Genomic DNA, 21,341 nt, shown 5'->3' on the forward strand with positions numbered 1-21,341 from the left:
CTCTCTCCCTCTCCCTCTCCCTCTCCCTCTCCCTCTCTCTCTCTCAGAAATCCCCGGCCTTTGCTTCCCAAGTGCTGGGATCAAAGGCATGTGCCAGCACTGCCCAGCCTATTTATTTCTTTAAAAATTTTTTTATATTAGATGTGTATGTGAGTATTTGCATATGGATATGTACACATAAAAGCAGGTGCCCACGGAGTACCAAAAGAGGGTATACTGCAGCCTACGGAGCTTAAGATTCTCAACTGCCTAACGTAGGTGCAGGTGCGTGAGAACTTTACTCCAATCGTCTTGAAGAGTAGTAAGCAGTTCTTAACCACTAAGGCATCTCTCTCTCCAGCCCCAAATTATTTTACTTTATATAGGTAGCATTCTTAAACTTAAGGATGGCAAAACAATGAATTAACTATACAAATCAAAAGTACAAAAATATCAAATGCTCTAAGATTCAGCTTTCTTTCATCAGGATACCAAATAGGTTCTGGACCACTGGAAAAGCAAGAAATTACTCCAGGTGGGATGGTACATACCTCTAATCCCAGCCCCTGGGATGATGAGCCAAGAAAATCAAAGTTCAAGGCCTGCTTGAGCTATCTGGGGAGATACTGTCTCCCTATGACAACCCTCTCCCCTCCAAAAGAGTACTATTACAGCTTTTCTCAAAAGACAAAGTAACTGGAGTTTTCATTAATTAGTTTACTATCCAGATAGAATGGATATAAGCCAGTCATGGTGGCACAAGTCTTTAATCCCAGCATTTAGGAAGCAAAGGCAGGGTGATCTCTTTGAGTTCAAGGATCGCCCTGGTTTACATTGCAAGTTCTAGGACCACCAAGGATATACAGAGAAATCCAGTCTCAAAAACAAAAACTAAAACAAACAAACAAACAAACAAAAAGCAAATATATTATAGTTAGAAAATCTCCAAGAGTAAGCATGTGGCCTAATCTGTGAAAGCTTGGGGATAAGTCTAGCACCAAAATATAAATAAAACTAAATAAAAACAGATCTCTGGCATACCCAAAAAGGTAATGCTAATGGCATTCTAATGTACTTATATATACTTGAAAGTTTGACACTGAATTTGTGATTAAAAAAAAAAAAGGCAAGTGTAACATTTTTAAAGGTGTGTTTATAAGACAGAGCCTTGTTGTGTAGCAAGACTAGTGTTAAAGTCAATTCCTCTGCCTCAGCCTCTCAAGTGCTGGGACTGCAAGGGTGTGCTTCCTGCAGTGTGAGTGCTGGGGACTGATGCAGGACACTGTACATGCCAGGCAAGCACTCTCCCACGTAAGGTACACTAACCCTGTGGACTGGGTTTGTTGTTTTAAGGTAAGGTCTCACATTGCGCAGGTTGATCCCAAACACCTAGGCTCAAGCAGTCTTGCAGCCTCCACCTCCTAAGTAGCTAGCGTGCAGTTGTCGTGCAGTTGTATGCCACTGCAGAGGCTGTAACTGCCCAACACCGAGGCTGGAAACGGAATTCAAGTCCTCTGCCAGAGTAATACATGCTCTTAACCACTGAGCCTTTTCTCCAGCCCTAGGTAATTTTTTTTAACTCAAAGGAAGAAAAAATGACAACAGCAAGAAAAGAAGACAGAATACTACATGGCTCAGCTGTAACTACAACAGAGTATCAGTCTATAAAAATATTAAAGTTGAAGCCGGGCGTGGTAGCACACGCCTTTAACACCAGCACTTGGGAGGCAGAGGCAAGCGGATCTCTGAGTTCGAGGCCAGCCTGGTCTACAGAGTGAGTTCCAGGACAGCCAAGGCTACACAGAGAATCCCTGTCTCGAAAAAAACAAAACAAGATATTTACACATACATACATACATATATGTGTGTGTGTGTGTATATATTGATAAAATTGATCATCAACCTTGACAAAATTGTATCTGTATGTAACATAACACAAGTGGAAAGAAACTGAAATTCTCATCTCCTATAATAAGAGGTCAATGAAGGATTCTAGAACAACAAAATCCACAAAGTATAATATGAGCTATTACAGAGAGAACCAGGAGAATATAAATATCAGGCCTCAAAGAGGTAAAAGCAGACGCTAGAAAGATGGCTCAGTGGGTAAAGGCAGTTGCCAACAAACTTGAGTTCAATGCCTAGAACCCAATGGTGGAGAGAGAGAAACAACTACTGAATGCTGTCCTGACCTCCCTGCCCTATAAGCCCCATGGCAGATTCCCCATTCACACACCCACAAACCACACAATAAATGAGTAAGTAACAAATAGAAAGACCTAGAACTAAAGAGTAGTTTCAGAGGTAAGGAGAACAGAGGGATAAGGATGATGAATTACAGGACTACTGGTTTCACAGCTAGCTCTGTATAATACAATGTCTGCTTGACATTCTAAATGATATACATAATTCCAATAAGAAGAAAAACTAAACATAAAAAAAGCGCAGAACACTCACCAATACACTTTTCTTGCTTTTTGGATAGAAGTAACTGTTTGTACTTCTTTTAAGGTTTGCTTTGTTTTCTTTTCTGCTGATTTGAATGCCTAGTCATACAAAAAATTTAAATAATTTAAAGATACATTTACATAACACCAAAGTACACAATAGCATAACAAATCGCTTTAGACAGCTTTTACTATCTCTACTGCCCAGGCTGGCTCTATCTAACTCACAGAGATCAGTCTGTCTTAGCCTCAGAGATTGTACACGCCACCACTGCCCAGCTTAAGGGCACATGAGATGGTTCAGTGAGGAAAGGTACTTGCTGCCAAACCTGATGACCTGAGTTTGATTCCTAGCACCCACAAGTTGCCCTCTAACCTCCATATATGTACTATGTGCAAAAATCTTAATGGAAGAAATATTTTATGTCATAAAGTGATTTGGTTTATACACACAAATATATACATAATGGAAAATAAAAGGTATCTGCCTTAAGAAGTAAAGTAAATTATTGTATTTTTATTTATTATATGCAAAATTTTAAGACCTACAAATTAAGAGCTTCCTTAATGCTGGAAATGGTAATGTACACCTATAATCTCAGTACCTGAGAGGCAGAGGCAAGAAGATCTTGAGTTTGAGGCTAGCTATAAATCAATTACGAGGCCAGCCTAGATCCTAGAGCCTAGATCAAGGAGGTTACTTATTTAATAGCTATAAAGTATCTACTTTGTTCCAGACAATACTCTAGAGCATTGGTTCTCAACTTGCGGGTTGCAACCCCTTTGAGAACTGAACACTTTCACAGGGGTTGCATATCAAATATCCTGCACAGCAGATATTTACAATACAATCATAATAGCAAAATTATAGTTATGAAGTGGCATGGTTGGGGGGGGGGTCACCACAACATGATGAACTGTATTAAAGGGTTGCAGCATTAGGAAGGTTGAGAACCACTGCTCTGGAGACTAGAACACAACAATGAACAGAACAACATGACACATTTTGTTATTGTTATACTATATATAGCTCTGGCTGGCCTGGAACTCACCATATAGACCAGTCTGACCTCAAAGACAGATATCCACGTGCCTGTGCCTGTGCCTGTGTGCCCCTCTGCGCCCCTCTGCGCCCCTCTGCACCTCTGCGCCTCTGCACCTCTGTGCCTCTGCACCTCTGCCTCTGCCTCCCTAGTGCTGGGATTGAAGACGTGCTACTATACCTGGCAACGATGATACTTTTATGGGCTTACATTCTAAAGGAAAAACACAAATATTCCAATAGTTTTATATCAGTTGAGGAGTTAAGAAAAGGAGCAAAGCAGAGTGAGATTGAAGATGGCATTATTTTTAGCAAAATTGGTCAACAAATGCTTCTCTGGTGTCTCATTTAGGCAGATGTGTAAATGAACAAATAGAGGGATAAAAACCTTGAAAACCCGAGGGCAGAGCTTTTCATTGAGAAAGAGCAGCAAGTACAAAGACCCTGAGAACAGCAGTGCACTATGGTTCTGGGAACAGCTAAAATTCCATGTAGCCAGAAAGAGGTATGTAGAAAGAAAAATCCAGGCGCTGAGGTAAAAGGTAAACAGATCATGCAGGGCTAGAAAAAGAGCTCTAAATTTTATTAAGGTGGAATGCATGCTTTTGAGTGGAGGAAAGGGAGAGCGGGGGATTCAGTAACTTACGTGAATACAGATAACCAAAGCCTGAGCCAAATGAATAAGGAATTGTGCTCAGAGTCTATTTACACTTTGTTGTGGGTGGTGTGTGTGTGTGTGTGTGTGTGTGTGTGTGTGTGGGTGTGTGTATGTGTACGCACGTGCTTTTGTCTCTTGTGTCAAAGGTTAGTCACTGTACAGCTTAGGATGACCTTCAACTCATGATCATTCTGCCTCCACTTCCCAAATCCTGGCACTACGGTCAAGTGACACAGTCAGTACTCAGTAGGTTTTGCTTAGGCATTAAGTTGAGAACCAGAAGTAAATGGGACTGGCAAGATGGCCAAGGGGGTAAAAAAGCCCTTGCTGCAAAGCCTGACAACATGAATTTAAACCCTGGAGCCCTCAGAAAGGTAGGAGAAGTAACTTTACAAGACTGCCCTCTGGCTGACTTGTTCCCTCTGGTGCAATAAGCATATGCACGCACACACACATTAATAGCAGCAAATGACAGATCTGGATATGGTTTAAGAGGAAAGAGCTCTGGCTATTCCTAACATTTGAGCAGTAAGAATCAAAGTGCTATTTGCTGAGATGGGGAAAGAGGGAAGTGCAGGACAGCAGAGAAAGTAAATACAAAAAATATGCACATTTAAAGCAAAATTAAAACTAAGAGATTTCTAAATTAGAAAATCCCACTTAAAAAGAAAAAGCCATTAATGCTGCCCAAAACAATGAGCGTTACTCTTATCACCTTACCTTCTCAGCAGCTTCAACAGTCCTCTGGGTTTTTTTAGCAGCATACCTCTTATGATCATAATATCTAGAAAAATAAATCTATCCTAAATATTAAGTGAAATCTATTTTTAGTTTTTTTTTTTTTTTTCTGAGACAGGGTTTCTCTGTATAGCCCTGGCTGTCCTGGAACTCACTTTGTAGACCAGACTGGCCTCGAACTCAGAAATCCGCCTGCCTCTGCCTCCCGAGTGCTGGGATTAACTATTTTTAGTTTTTAATTTACAGTCTTAAGTCATATAGAACCAAGTTGTATAGCACACAAACTTACTTTTTACAAAAGAAGTATACGCCTAAGTCCTGAAGCAGTTTCCCCACACTGAACCCCCACCCTTAGGGTGTTGCTAAGAGACCCAGGAAGTGAGCATACTTCACACGTCTGAGAAAGCTGCAGCCTGCAAGATTCAGGGTCTCTCTCCTGTTAGAGAATCAGTAAACAGCTGCTTAAGGAGACTGCCAAATGAATTGCAAGAGATCTCTTGGACTTGTTGATGTGCCTCCAATAACACAGGCCTCCAGATATACAGCTTTCCTCATGTTGAGGTGGGCTTTCAGAGATGTGGTTGCTCCTGCATTATCTTTGCTCCAGTAAGTCAGCCCTTGTTCATACACCAGTTAGTAACACCAATAAAAATTCACTGGTTCATCAGGTTAGACTTTAGTGCAATCCTTACTTTAGTTTGTTATGGATTTCTTTCTAGGGGTGCATGCGTGCATGCATGTATGTGTTTATGTGTGTGTGTGTGTGTTTGTTTGTTTCATTTCCCCAGAAAAAGTCCCTCATACAACAGGCAAAATAATGACTACTGTTAATATCCTACTGATTTCCTCTACATACACTACCAAGAGTTTCCAACAGGGCTGGAGATACGACACAAACATTAAGAGCACAAGGTGCTCTTCCAGGGGATGCAGGCTTTGTTCCTGTCATGACACTGATGCTCATAACCACTTGTAACTCCAGTTCCAAGCGATCTGATGCGCTTCTCTGGCTTCCTCAGGCACCAGGCACATACTGGTACACATAATACATGCAGACAAAATACTCATAAATAGACTCACTGGTTCAATGCTTACTTTTTGGCGTTAGCATAGGCTGACAGGCTGAGGTCCACGTCGACAAGCAGCGGCTTGTTCTTCTGTGGCTTCGGCAGCTGCTTGTTCTTTTGCTTTTTTTTTTTCCCTTTTGGTGCTTCAGCATCACTGTTCTCAATGCTGGCATCACCATCACCATCTTCCTCCTCTGATAACAAGTATGGATTTCTATTAAAAATATTCAATAGTATTTCACTAATGTCGATGATATCGCTTTTCATTTCAAAACTTCTTCATAAAATTAGAAATGATTTCATTGTGTGTTTTCTATTTCTGAGAATTCCCAAAGAAAAAATTAAGAACACAATGAACAGTTAGTTAACAAGATAAAACCAAGCACCAACTGGGAAGACCCGCACTTACCGTAGCAGCATGGTGACATGGTTGGTCTGCAGCTTCAGCTCTTTGATTGCACTTGCAACAGGGTCCCCTTGAGCCTGTGCCTCTTTCACAATCACTCCTATCTCCGTCCAGTCTATCTGGTTGGCCAACGCACTTCGGACTACCTGAATGGCTCTGTCAACTATCTGCAGGTTCATCTCTATGAGCTCCCCTTTCAGTTTATCAATTTCCTTAAGAAACAACAACAAAAAAATGAACTTAGTGTAATGCCAGCTGAGACTGTCATATTCTGGAAAGCATTGTAAAAGCTAAACTTTAATACCTGAGCCTGCTGAAGAGCTTCTAATCTGTTTTCATGATCCTTTCGGACATTATCTAATTTCTTCAGTGCTTGTTTTTCCTTAGAGTACAAAACAGATTTTTCAAAAGTTAAGATTTCTTTCAACGTACAGCACGTCCAAACCTCAATTCCTAAAGCTTACTGTGTTAGTGGTTCTACTCTGTCAATGTTGTCACATAGGCAATTTAAAAAGTTTCCCCAAAGTTCACTCCCTCAAGTCTTACCCTCTTAGAAATGTCATGCTGATATATTACCTCTGTCTACTTTCCACTCTCTATAGAATGTGTGCTTTGGTTACAGGTAAATTATATATAAAGTATAACCCTAATTCCCTTGGAAGAGCAGTTGGTGCTCTTAACCACTGAGCCATCTCTCCAGCCCCAAGGCAAGTGATTCTTAAATGAAACCAATATCTACCTTCCAAACCACTATGACTAGCTAGTTTAATATAAAAGTTTTAAATGATACTATTACCTGTTGTAAAGCTTTTAAATCAATTTTCTGCCCTTCTATCTTGGAATAAAATTCATCCACGGCCTTATTTTTAAAAAAAAAGAAAGAGAGAGACAAACAATTGGCTGTAAGGGGAAAAAAAAGTATGGTCTCTACTTTACCTTGCAAACACAGCATTAGTCTGTTTTATACCACACTGCCCTTACTACCTGACCACCTTTCCAATAACCTATTCTACAACTAACAATGTCAAGAATAAAACATAAGATGAAGTATTGGTCTTATCTTTTAATAAAAATGGCAATAATGTTTCTAATAGTTGAACCTATGAGTGTGTTGATTTTTTTTTTAAGATTTATTTATTATATGTAAGTACACTGTAGCTGTCTTCAGACACTCCAGAAGAGGAAGTCAGATCTCATTACAGATGGTTGTGAGCCACCATGTGGTTGCTGGGACTTGAACTCAGGACCTTTGGAAGAGCAATCAGGTGCTCTTACCCACTGAGCCATCTCACCAGCCCCGAGTGTGTTGATTTTTAATCAATCCCCAGATTCACAGTGACTGCAAGGCAAGAATATTTTCTGAGTTTCTTTCCTTCCTTCCTTCCTTTTCTTTCTTTTGCAGTATTAAGGATTAAATCCAGGACTTTATGGATACACTCATACTGGGCTACATCGCCAACCCCAAGACAGCATAATCAATTCTTACAACTTATGTGATGCTAACTAGTGAAACAAACAAACAACAAAAAAATAGAACTAGAAAACTTACCTTGTCAAATGATTCAAATTCTATATATGGACATTGTAAATGCTGAGAAAACAAGAAAGGATGAAATTCCTCATACCTGTAAAGCATTCAAAATATTACAATTAAGAATATTAATTATCCTACACAGAGAAACCGTTTCAAAAAAACCCCAATAAATAAATGAATGAATGAATTAAAGGCTGAATGAATGAATAAATAAATAAATAGAATATTAGATATCCTACGAAGCAAACTGGCTCGTGGCCCCACACTTACGTGAGTATGTCTTCAGCTGGTTTATCTGCATCCAGGCTTGGTTTTGCCTCTCTTTTCTGAATTATATAGCCCTACAAAAAAACACTAGTATTAGACTCAACTATATTCACAATTAACAAAAGGCTGACTATCTAAATGATATTTTTTTTTCTAGCTAAACATTTTTTTTGTTGTTGTTGTTTTTGAGACAGGGTTTCTCTGTATAGCCTTGGCTGTCCTGGAACTCACTCTGTAGACCAGACTGGCCTCAAACTCAGAGATCTGCTTGCCTCTGCCTCCCAAGTGCTGGGATTAAAGGCGTGTGCCACCACTGCCCGGCTCTAGCTAAAAATTTTGAATACAGAAGACAAATATTAAAGTACGAGGTAATGTTATGATTGGTTAGCTATGAGGCAGTTATCACCCACGCATTTTGTTTTCAAGTAATAGCAAATTAAAGAATGCTTCTCTAAAATCAATTCAAGACAGACTGTTCTCCTCATGTCAGTACAGTCTTGTCTATAAATCCAATACAGGGAGGCTGCTGTGGAAAATGTTGAGTCCTGAGGCCATCCTGGAATCCACAGCAAGACCTTGAGTCAAGGAAAAAACAAGTGGCTGGAGAGACAGTTCAGCTAAGACTGCTTATTACACTTCCAGAGGACCCAGGTTCAGTTCCCAACACCCAGAAATGGAGGCTTACAACCACCTGTAACTCCAGTTGAAGGGATCAACACCCTCTTTTGGCCTCCACGGGCAACCACACATTGTGCATACACTCATATAAACACATATACATACACATAATTAAAAAGTCAAACTTTTTTTTACGCAAATTCCTCAACTCTTGTTTCTTGTCTTCGTAAAAGGTGGGGTAGTGTGTATCCCTGGCTGGCTTTGAACTTGTTCTTCAGACCAAGGCTTCTGACCTGACTTCTTCCCTCCCCCTCTCAATGCTAAGATTACAGATGTGCACTCAAATGCCTGATTTAGACAGTACTAGGGGTCAAACCCAGGGCCTAGCGCACTCTATGCAAGACTAGTTTTATATTGAGCCTCAATGTAGTATTGTCTATAAAAAATAAATAGAAATATTTTACAAGCCGGGCCTGGTGGCGCAGGCCTTTAATCCCAGCACTCAGGAGGCAGAGGCAGGCGGATTTCTGAGTTCGAGGCTAGCCTGGTCTACCAAGTGAGTTCCAGGACAGCCAGAGCTATACAGAGAAACCCTGTCTCGAAAAACCAAAAAAAAAAAAAAAGAAATATTTTACAAGAAGCAATACAAAATCAAAGAGACTATCCTAGAATGAGGTGTACAGTCAAACAGTACAGTATGCGTGCATATGTAGAACTTGGATTCAAGCCTCATACAAGAAAATAAAACAAAGCTCTTAAATTATAAATATTTTATTTCTGAAAATCCAAAATGACACATGAAAACTATGAGATGGATCAATGAGTGAAAGTATTTGTCACTAAGTCTGACAAGCCTGAGTTTGATCACTAGGCCCTATGCAGTACATGAAACTGGCCAAACCCTGCAGGCTGTCTAACCTCTTGAATGCCATCCCCCCCCCCCCCCCCGCCCGTGTGAAACAACACACAGTGTTACACAGTGCTACCTTTCCACTGAAGTTGGATGTCTTTCTCAGATAGTCTTCTGCCCTCTGTACACAAACCAGTATCTTTTCAATATCTAATGGAAGAAATAACAACAAGGGGAAAAAGAATGCCAATTAAGTGGAATAATACCATTAAACTATTTATCATTTTATTATATATAATATCAACATATCAATATACCAAGATATTAATGTTTGCATATCATAACATTAATGCTGATACAATACTAATTAATTATAATTAATGCAATAAATATAAACATTGTTATACTATTATAATTATTACAATTTTTCCCTCTGGCCCATGTAACTAACATGTTTCTCAGAGCAGTTGTCTCATAATGGCCAAGTCTGAGAGGCTCTGGGTTGCCTCTCAAAACACATAATTATNATTAATTAAAAGTATATTATAATTCTTTATATTTTTATAATACAAAAATAAGTAATGTAATTATTTTATAAATAATCAACATAACATGGTCAACATAATAGAGTATTAATATATTTGTATATTATTAATATATTAATAATTAAACACATTGATATATTTATTTATTGTTGAGGCAGGGTCAAACTATGCAGTCTTGGCTGGCTTGGAATTCACTCTGTAAAACCAGGCTGGCCTTGAATTCAGAGATCAACTTTCTTCTGCCTCCCAAGTGCCATAACAAAAGCATGTGCTACCACGCCTGGCTCAATATATTTATTAAAAATCAACAATAGAAATGTAGCTGAGCCAGGCGTGGTGGCGCACGCCTTTAATCCCAGCACTCGGGAGGCAGAGGCAGGAGGATTTCTGAGCTCCAGGACAGCCAGGACTATACAGAGAAACCCTGTCTCGAAAAACCAAAAAAAAAAAAAAAAACAAAGAAAGGTAGCTGAATATGATGGTATAGGCCTGTAATCACAGCACTAAGGAGACTGAGACAGGACAATCATGAGTTCAAGACCAGCTTGGGCTATACAATAAGAGCCCATCAGAAACAAAAAGAACAAAACCAAACACAAGCAACCATAAAACTGGGAATGTTTTCAGGTCTCCAGGAAGTAGAAGAAGACTAAACTCATTACAAGCTGTCCTCTGAACACACACACAAGCACACTAAATAAAATGTAATAACAAGCTGGGCGTGGTGGCGCACGCCTTTCACCCCAGCACTCGGGAGACAGAGGCAGGCGGATTTCTGAGTTCAAGGCCAGCCTGGTCTACAAAGTGAGTTCCAGGACAGCCAGGGCTATACAGAAAAATCATGTCTCAAAAAAAGTAATAATAATAATAATAATAATAATAATAATAATAATAATAAAAACAAAAATCAGATCAGTGAGATGGCTCAGTATGTAAAGGTGCTTGCTACACATGAATTCAATCCCCAGAATACAACATAAAAGTGGAAAAAAAAAAGACTCCAAAAAAAAAAAAAAAAAGAAGACTCCATATATGCATGGGTCCTGCTTCCAAACATGGATTAGGCAGGTGTGTGTCCACACACACACATATTAATTTTTAAAAATAAAAACAACCAGGAAAGTATTTACAAAATAATATAAGTGCTTAAGAAAATGAGATACTGGGCTGGGCAGATGGCTCAGCGGTTAAGAGCACTGACTGCTCTTCCAGAGGTCCTGAGTTTAATTCCCAGCAACCACATGGTGGCTCACAATCTGTAATGGGATCCGATGCCCTCTTCTGGTGTGTGTGAAGACAGCTATAATGTACTTATAAATAAATCTTTAAAAATAAAAAAGAAAGAAAATGATTTTATTACTATAGCCTCATGATATATTTTAATCTGTAAAAAGTTTATATAGCTAATATTAAGCAACCAGTTTTATAATATCATTTTATAATAACAAAAATACCACCACCATCTGTTGTCACTGGAGACAAAGAGGGTACATGGCACCTTGCCAATCCCAGATCAAAGTTTTGTTCCATTCACTTCTAACTTTAAAAACTGAAATTATTTCTGGAAAAGAACAAGGTGCAAGAGTAGTGCTAGAGAGACGGCTTAGCAGTATGGGCTGCTCTTTCAGAGGATACAAATTCAGTTCCCAGCTCTCATGGGTTGTAACTCCAGTCCCAGGGGATGTCTGCCCTCTCAGGACACTGGGCAAGCATTTACTGAACAGACAGGTAACTAAGGAAGGAAAACATTCATGCATTTAGAAGAAGAAAGAAAAGAGAAGAAAGAGCTAGGCATGCTAGTACACAATTATAAGCTCCAGGAAGTCGAGGCAGGAAAATTCAGAGCTCAATGACACTGACTACTGGACTACAATGTAGGGAAAACCTTATTTCAAAAAAAAAAAAAAAAAAAAAAAATCAAAACAAAAAATGAAGCGTTTTTCAGTAGAACATTTTTTAGCACCTGTAGAGCCTTAGGTCTAATTAATTTCCAGCACTATAAAACTTCAAAGAAAAAAAAAAGGATCAAAGGAAAAGGGAAACAAATTGAAATGTACAAAATATAGACCATGCAGACATACCTTTGCTTTCAAGTTTTTCATCCACTTTAACATTGCCAGAGAATCCATTTTCTATAAGACAGTGCTCAATGAGAGCTGGCCCATAGGCTATATAAAAGTAAACAGTATTGTTGTTATTATTTTCCTATAAAATTTCACACTTAAAACACTGTATAAATTTTTTTAAAATTTTTTTTTTTTTTTTTTTTTTTTGGTTTTTTCAAGACAGGGTTTCTCTGTGTAGCCTTGGCTGTCCTGGAACTCACTTTTGTACACCAGGCTGGTCTCGAACTCAGAAATCTGCCTGCCTATGCCTCCCAAGTGCTGGGATTAAAGGCGTGCGCCACCACGCCTGGCTTATTTATTTATTATATGTAAGTACGCTGTAGTTGTCTTTAGACACACCAGAAGAGGGCATCAGATCTCATTACGGATGGTTGTGAACCACCATGTAGTTGCTGGGATTTGAACTCAGGACCTTCGGAAGAGCAGTCGGTGCTCTTAACCGCTGAGCTATCTCTCCAGCCCCAACACAGTATAAATTTATAGCTCAATATGAACAATCTACTTAATACAAGTAGCCACTAAAAATAATTTTATTTCTTTTCAAATGGTATTAGAATTAAGACCTGAAGTAACGAAAGGAGCTGGAAATCATAATAAGCAGAGAATCGGTACATGTTACAGGCATTTAACAACACATACATAAGGTTAACTAGAAATGTAGCAGTCTTGAGTTCAGTTCCCAGCACCTACATGGTACTTCACAACCATCTGTAATGAAATCTGATCCCCTCTTTTGGTGTGTAGACAACGTGCCTGTATACATAAAATATATAAATAAATCTTAGCAAACAAATGTAGATAAAACACCTATACACACAAAATTGTATAAAAAAAAGGAACTGTAAAAAAAAAAATTACTCAAAAGTATTCAGACTGAAACAGAAAAAGCAGCTTTATGCTCAAAGGAGGTGTGACCCTGTATGCTAAAAATTCTTAAAGAACACACACAGTCTTCTAGACTAAATAACTTTATCAGCTCTGAAAGATAAAAAAATATATACAAATCAAGTTTATATAAATATCAATTGGGGGAGCGGAGAGATGGTTCAGTAATTAAGAGAACATGCTAATCTTAGACAGGACAGTGGTTTGATTTCAGCAACCACACAGCGGCTCACAACCAATGTGACACCAGTTCCAGGGGACCTGACTTCCTCTTTTGACCTCTGTGGACACCAGACACACATGTGGTATACATATATACATGCAGGTGCTCACATATACACACAAAATAAATCTTTTTTCAAGTAAATCAATTATATCCTTACCAAAAACAGAATGAAATTAAGAAAACAATTCTATGGGCTAATGAGATGGTTCAAAAACCACAGGTTGTCATTGCCTAGTCTAATGACCTGAGTTCAATCCTGAGAGCAGACACTGACTCCTGCTACTTGGCCTTTTGATTGATGTCCACTTGTGGCAAAAATGTATCCACTCCCTATAAAACAAATTAAAATGTAACTTTTGTTTTGTTTTATATTTTTGGAAACAGGGTTTCACTCTGTAGTCATGGCTGACCTGGAACCCCCTATATAGACCAGGTTAGCCTTCAACTCTGAGACTGCCTGCCTGTTGTCCTCCCTAGTGCTGGGATAGAAAGTATGAGTCTAGTAATGCTTAAGACAACACAAAAAGAAAATGTGGGCATTTAACAATAAAATTTATATATAAAAAACTATAAATTTTTAAAATAAAAATAATTTAAATAAATGGTGAGACGATCTATATTCACAGAAGACTCAGTATAATTAAGACTGCTATTCTCGCCAGACGTGGTGGCGCACGCCTTTAATCCCAGCACTCGGGAGGCAGAGACAGCAGAGACAGGCAGATTTCTGAGTTCGAGGCCAGCCTGGTCTACAAAGTGAGTTCCAGCCAGGGCTACATAGAGAAATCCTGTCTCAAAAAAAAAAAAAAAAAAAGACTGCTATTCTCAGGGCTGGAGAGATGGCTCAGCGCTTAAGACCACTGACTGCCCTTCCAAAGGTCCTGAGTTCAAATCCTAGCAACCATGTGGTGGCTCACAACCATCTGTAACAAGATCTGACTCCCTCTTCTGGAGTGTCTGAAGACAGCTACAGTATACTTAAATGTAATAAATAAATTAAAAAAAAAAAGCCAGGCGTGGTGGCACACGCCTTTAATCCCAGCACTCGGGAGGCAGAGGCAGGTGGATTTCTCAGTTCGAGGCCAGCCTGGTCTACAAAGTGAGTTCCAGGACAGCCAGGACTATACAGAGAAACCCTGTCTCAAAAAAACAAAAACAAAAACAAAACAAAACAAAAAAAGCTGGGGCTTTGTGAATGCTACGCAAGCACTCTACTAACTGAGCTATACCTCCAGCCCCATCTGCACCGTTTTTAAATAAAATCTAACCAACATAAAAATGTCTAGCTTTTGGGACAATGAGGCTTTGTGATAGATATCTGCTCATCATCACAAAGCCCTGGATTCAATCCCCAGCACCACAAAACAAACAAAACTTTCTTTTAGGATAAAACCTGGGGGTTGGAGAGATGGCTCAGAGGTGAAGAGCTCTGGCTGCTCTTCCAGAGGTCCTGAGTTCAATTCCCAGCAACCACATGGTGGCTCTTAAACATCTATGAGATCTAGTGCCCTCTTCTGGCCTATAGACACACACATAGGCAGAATGTTGTATACATAATAAATAAATAAGTCTAAAAAACCCTATTTACTCAAAAGATCACTTTAAACTTGTTTGTTTTTTTTTTTTTTAAATAATGCTTTATTTTTATTCCTGGGTATTTGTTTGTGTCAATGTATGCCTCATGTGTGTGGATACTCATGGAGCCAGAAAAGGAGGTCAGAAAAGGAGGTTGTGAGCCACTGGCCATTATGCTGTGAACTGAATAGCTATCCAGCCCCTTGTTCAATTTTTTTGGAAAAAAAGAGAGAGAGAGAGAGAGAGAGAGAGAGAGAGAGAGAGAGAGAGAGAGAGATTTAAATATATTCATGGGAGTGTTGTCCCATAAATATCTTAGTACAATATGCAGAGTACTCACGCAGTAATGGGTTAAGAACTCTCTTCAGCAGCTCACCTTTAGGAGCACTAGCTATTATTTCAGTCAGTCTGTGAACAAAATTGGCATACTTTTTATATTTAATAAACCTTATATCAACCATTTATCTCATCTTTACAAGAGTCTGAAACATAGCAGAAATTATTCTCGTAGGTATGAAAAACGAGTCTTAAAAGTAATTTACCCATGGAGCTAGAGAGGGCCCTGAGGTTAAGGGCACTTGTTCTTAGAACCAGAGAACAGCTCCCAACAGCCGCAACAGGTAGATCACAGCCATCTGTCACTCCAGTTTCAGGGACCTGAAGCCCTCTTCTAGCCTCTGTGGCACTTTTATGTGCCACGCATATACACAGATACAGGATAAATTATTTTTCTTTAGAGCTGAATGTGATAAAATATGTCTATACTAGTGAGGCTGAGGGAAAGAACACTCTGAATTAAAGGCCAGCCTGGGCTACACAGCAAGATTAATTTATCCACAATCAAAAGGTTCCTGAAACCCAAGTCTTAAATCCAAGTTTTCTAAAAGAAATCAATATTTTTCAACAAAGTTATGAACTATCATCAATGTGACATGAAAGATAAATTTCTATGTACATGTACATTCTATGTACATTTCTAAGTTACGTGTTGTTCGTAAATCTACATGCCATATCTGAACACCTGCAACAGTTGTACCTAATTAAATATCTACTAAGAACTCAATGTGGCTCAGTGCCACCATAGGATCAACAATCCTGTAAAAACTGTACCCCGCCCCCCGGATCTCCAGAATTAGCAAAGATGCGACAGTCCACAGCTCGTCCCTCTCACTGACTCTTTGAGGACTACCACGTGGGCACTAGGTAGCAAAGCCTCCCAGTCAGAAGCTATGATTAATCTTCACCTTATTCTTTCCCTTTTTCCTAAAGTAGACTATCTACCCCCAACTTCGTTCTATCTGTCTAACTCTCTATCTTCTCACAGAACAGCCAAGTCAGGACCTCACTTTGCCAAGGAATTGGAAGTATTTTATGAAACCCAAACCATAGCATAAAAAGGCATACTTGAAGGCTGGGTGAGGCAGTGTATACCTTTCATCCCAGCAACCTAGAGGCAAAAGCACGTGGATCTTTTTTTAGTTCAAGGGTAGCCTAGTCTACATATAGAATTCTAGGCCAGTCATCGAGCTGCATAGTGAGACCTTGCTAGAGAGAGATTGGGGGGAGGGGGGGGGGAGGACAGAGAGACAGGGAGAAGGGGAGAGGGGAGATTTGCTGACCACAAATAAAATTGCTATATTCACATTTATATACTTCAGTTTATTATACAAGTAACCACTTTAATTGAATTTTTTCTATTGTGAAACATAACCTAGTTTATCTTAAGTGTGACATTAATTTTACAAATACTGTTACCTTTCCAAAGTCAGCAAAGGTTCAGCAGCTCTGGCATGATCTATGGGATAGCGTTCACGAACAGCAAACTTAACATCATCTGCTTCATCAGTTCGAAACCTTAGGATATTTAAAATTAGGTACTCATAATCTGTAAGAACAATGTTCCCCTGCAACAGAGTAAATAATTTAATTTAATTTATATTAGTAATGCTTTCCAAATAAGCCTTGAAACATCTTAAAAACTGAAAAAGAATTCTCATAATACCTACTTATAGCCAGGCAGTGGTGGCGCACGCCTTTAAGCCCAGCACTTGAGAGGCAGAGGCAGGCAGATTTCTGAGTTTGAGGATAGCCTGGTCTACAGAGTGAGTTCCAGGACAGCCAGGGCTACACAGAGAAACCCTGTCTCGAAAAGAACAAAACAAACAAAACCCCTCAAAAAAAAGACCTACTTAGAGTTAGAAATAAAATTACAAAACAAATAGCACCAGTCATATCTAAATAAGGGTCCAATTAATTAAATTAAATTCTGAGGACAAAGAAACTAGAAAAACTTTGTCCTTTTATTGCCCAAATTACTTGTATTACTTCACTATGAAAACCTAACAGTTTTAATAAGTGTGCCAAAGCCAAGCATTAGCACAGGCCTACAATCCCAGCATCACAAGGTAGAGGTGGTAGGAGATTCAGGAGTTCAAGGTAATTGTTGGCTACACAGCAAGTTTAAAGGCCAGCCTCAAGTATATGAGTCTCCACCTCATAAACCAACAACAAAAGCTCAAAGTTCCAAAACATTCAGGTCAAGGGAACATGAAATGCAAATGCATGGAATTATGGAACAGCATAATATGTCTATAAAAGGACAGTAGTGAGATGTAGCCAGATGTGGTGGTACACAACTATAATCACAACATTAAGGAGGATGAACCAGGAAGATTCCAAATTCCAGGCCAGCCAAGGATGCAAAGGCAGCCCTGGTCCCTGGTTTGAAACAAACCAAAAAAAAAAAAAAAAAAAGCACATGCCTTTAATCCCAGCACTTGGAAGGCAGAGGCAGGTGGATTTCTGAGTTCAAGGTCAGCTTAGTCTACAGAGTGGGTTCCAGGACAGCCAAGGCTACACAGAGAAACCCTGTCTCGAAAAACAAAAACAAAAACAAAAACAAAAAACAGAAAAAAAAAAAAAAAGAAGAAGTTAGAGCAGCCTGGGGAAATAGCCCAGTGATTAAGAACACAAGAATACACACTGCTATTGCACAGGACCTGAGTTCAGTTCTCTGCATGGAGAACTGAAGGCAACTCACAACTGCCTCTTAAACCAGTTGCAGGGAAATCTGAGGACATTTTAGCCTCTGTGAGCATTTGTGTTCACAAGCGAGTGTGCACAAACACACAGTTACAAATGAAAACAATTTTTTTTTAAAGATCCATTAAAAAAAAAATGAGGATGCTGGAGAGATAGCCCAGCAGTTTAGAGCACTTGTTACTGCTCTTCTGGGTCACCAGGAGTCAATTCCCAGTACCAAGATGGTGGCCTCTAACCACTTGTAACTCCAAGGAATTCAACATCTTCTGACCTCTGCAGCAACCAGGTATACATGTAGTGTACCTTCATACAACAGAGAAAACATTTGTATAAGGTAAAATAAAATGAAAATGTTTAAAAGAAAAATTTAAAGCACTACTATTTTATTTAATATTAATTAAAAATTTAAATAATTCAATAATCCCTCCTCTGCTAGGCTACTTTCTGATCTCAGGTTACTTTTCTCAGAGTTGTTCTCATGTATGTACGTAAGTTTAAAATTTGTATTTGTGCATATGTGTTATATGCTGTGTGTGATGGTGGAGGTGGCACATGACTGTGTCACAGTGTGTGTCAGAGGACAGGTTTGTGACTTTGGTTCTCTTTCCACTTCACATGGATTACAGAGAACAAACTCAGGGTCTTCAGCCTTGTGTGGCAGCCACTTTTAGCCATTGAGCCATCTCAGCAGGCCAAACTTATTATAAACTTATAAACTCGGTTTCTAAGATGTTTTTGAGCTGCAGTAAGTCTCTTAGTGCAAAGCCTAATCCACCCTAGATTCACGATTCCTCAAAATTCCAGACATGAAAGCAAAGAGGTCAAACTGGTATGCAGAATGAAAGAGCAATCTGTAAGTATGTTCTTAAGCATCAATGACTATCTCTCAGACAACACAATGACTTAACAAAATTCCAGGTGTACACTTTCATACATAAATTCTTAGTATTCACTCCAAATTCATCACTAATTGGGCTTCTAGAACCTAGACAAGTATGCATGCCTGCTTGCTCAGATCCTTCAAATGGAAACTCTAAAAGTCAATAGGATAAACTAGAACAGAAAAACCATGAATGAAGACTGTTTGCTTTAATGAACAGTGTGTAAGATAACATTAGTAAAAACTAAACTAACGTACAGCACACAAGAACTTTCCATGATCTCCAGCTTTGGAGCTGAGTTACACCTTGGGTACTGGGGACTGAATTTAGGTTTTCTGCAAAGGGAGCAAGCACTGCCAACCACTGATCATCTCTCCAGCCCCAAGTCTAAATTTACTTCTAAACAATAATGGTTACTTTATAAAAAACAAAAAGAACATGGGAAAAAATGATTACTTAGATTTAAAAAAAAAAAAATGAAGATTCCAGAAATCTATATTATGCCAAAACATTTTTTACATAACTGGATTTTTTTAAAGAGTAAAGACTCACTTTATAGCCCCAACTGGCCTTGAACTAAAGAAATCCAAATTGCCTCTGCCTCCCAAGGTATGTGTACCATCATGCACAGCATGAGGGTCATGTGAAAGGCATTTTCTAATCACCCTTTTTGCTTGTTTGTTTGTTTGTTTTCAAGACAGGGTTTCTCTGTGTAGCCCTGGCTGTCCTGGAACTCACTCTACAGACCAGACTGTCCTCGAGCTCAGAAATCCACCTGCCTCTGCCTCCCAAGTGCTGGGATTAAAGGCGTGCACCAACACTGCCCGGCTCTAATCACTCTTTAACACAAGCACTAGGTAAGCAGAAGCAAGGTCTACAGAGTGAGTTCCAGGACAGCCAGGGCTACAGAGAGAAACTGTCTCAAAAAAAGAGAAAAGTTATAGTAAAGAAAATTTTATTGAAAAAAAAAAAAAAAAGGCTTTTAAAAAACTTTATTAAGAGAAAGAGAGAGAGAGAGAGAGAGAGAGCGTGAACACGAGCAAGCAGGTGGATGGTAGCAATGCCTTTGATTCCAGCACTAGGGAGTCGGAGGCAGAGGCAGAGGTAGGTGAATCTGTGAGTTTGAGGCCAGCCTAGTCTACAAAGTGAGTTCTAGGACAGCTAGGGCTACACAAACAAACAAACAGCAACAGCAGCAACAAAAAGATAGACAAGGATTAGTGAAGATGCATGATTATAAGAACTCTCTTAACATCATTAATTAAAATGACACTGTGTTACAGAACATGATGAACTAAACATAACACATAACATTCAATGAAGGGCCAGGCAGTGGTGGCACATGCCTTTATTCCCAGCACTTGGGAGGCAGAGGCAGATGGATTTCTGAGTTCAAGGCCAGCCTGGTCTACAGAGTGAGTTCCAGGACAGCCAGGGCTACACAGAGAAACCCTGTCTCGAAAAACAAAAAACAAAAAAGAAAACACTCAATGAAGGGAATGAAATACAAACAGGGCCCACGATCCTATTCTTTTCCATCTCTTGATGTCACTCACCCTGTCATAGAGCTCAATGATTAAGTGATAAGCAGCTTCATCACTTCCAAACTGGAAATCCACAATTCTGTCCACACCAAGCTGTTTCGCACTGACTAATCTCCGACTCTTCAAATGTTTTCGACACTAGCAAGAAACAGAAAAGGCATTTGTACAATAAAAGTAAATTTCTAAGCAACTGGTATTAATTTATGAAATTATCTTTACAACATCAAGAATATTTAATGGTAAACAAAACATTATGATCACAAAACAAAAGCTTATGATAATCAGAGAAAATTTTTTAAAACTTGTTTACATTTTTGTTTATTGGGGTGTGTGTGGTATTACATGCATGCCACGGTATGCATGTAGAGGTCAGTAAATAGTTTCATGAATTGGTTCTCTCCATTCACCATGTGAACTCCAAGGATCAAACTCAGGTAACTTCTGTCCAGAGTCATCTTGCCAGATCCCAGTGGGGGGAAAATCCTTAAGCCTTTTTATTCTAGTAACTTCTAACTGAAATAGTTATTTTTGTATTCTATTTTTTAGATAATACAAGAACTAGACCATCTATTGATTTATCACACTGCAGAAAATTTTACCATGTAAGTAAACAAATACACTTAACTCATAAAAGTGCCAAGAGTTTGCTGTTATTGGTTACTATTTTTTAAAGCAAAATGTCACTCAGTAGCCCAGGCTAACTAACCTTCCCATCTCAGTTCCCAGAATGTCAGTGTTATAGGTGTGAACTACCAAACCCAGCTCAACATTATTTGAGAAGAGATGATGGCTAAGTACTACAAGTCTAGCACGAGAAGAAAGGCCACTGCTCACAGTCATCTACTGGATGGAACACAGGGCCCCCAATGGAGGAGTTAGAGAAAGTACCCAAAGAGCTGAAGGGGTCTGCA

The 21,341-nt window shown here is 39.1% G+C and overlaps 1 protein-coding gene across 1 annotated transcript in view; it reads right to left on the reverse strand.

Moving 5' to 3' along the window:
* The window catches only part of Nemf (nuclear export mediator factor), a 44,299-nt gene that overhangs the window by 21,137 nt on the left and 1,821 nt on the right, over positions 1-21,341 (reverse strand). Inside the window, exons 4-16 of the mRNA XM_029540540.1 lie at positions 20,443-20,568; positions 16,719-16,867; positions 15,304-15,371; positions 12,233-12,319; positions 9,743-9,816; positions 8,142-8,212; positions 7,887-7,962; positions 7,134-7,196; positions 6,642-6,719; positions 6,341-6,549; positions 5,960-6,145; positions 4,847-4,910; positions 2,437-2,525 (exon numbers count right to left, since the gene is read on the reverse strand). Coding sequence (XP_029396400.1) covers positions 2,437-2,525; positions 4,847-4,910; positions 5,960-6,145; positions 6,341-6,549; positions 6,642-6,719; positions 7,134-7,196; positions 7,887-7,962; positions 8,142-8,212; positions 9,743-9,816; positions 12,233-12,319; positions 15,304-15,371; positions 16,719-16,867; positions 20,443-20,568 — 1,340 coding nt within the window. The remainder of the gene's footprint in view (positions 1-2,436; positions 2,526-4,846; positions 4,911-5,959; positions 6,146-6,340; positions 6,550-6,641; positions 6,720-7,133; positions 7,197-7,886; positions 7,963-8,141; positions 8,213-9,742; positions 9,817-12,232; positions 12,320-15,303; positions 15,372-16,718; positions 16,868-20,442; positions 20,569-21,341) is intronic.

The sequence above is a fragment of the Mus pahari genome, chromosome 7, assembly GCF_900095145.1.
Source record: "Mus pahari chromosome 7, PAHARI_EIJ_v1.1, whole genome shotgun sequence".
Taxonomy (NCBI): Eukaryota; Metazoa; Chordata; class Mammalia; order Rodentia; family Muridae; genus Mus; species Mus pahari.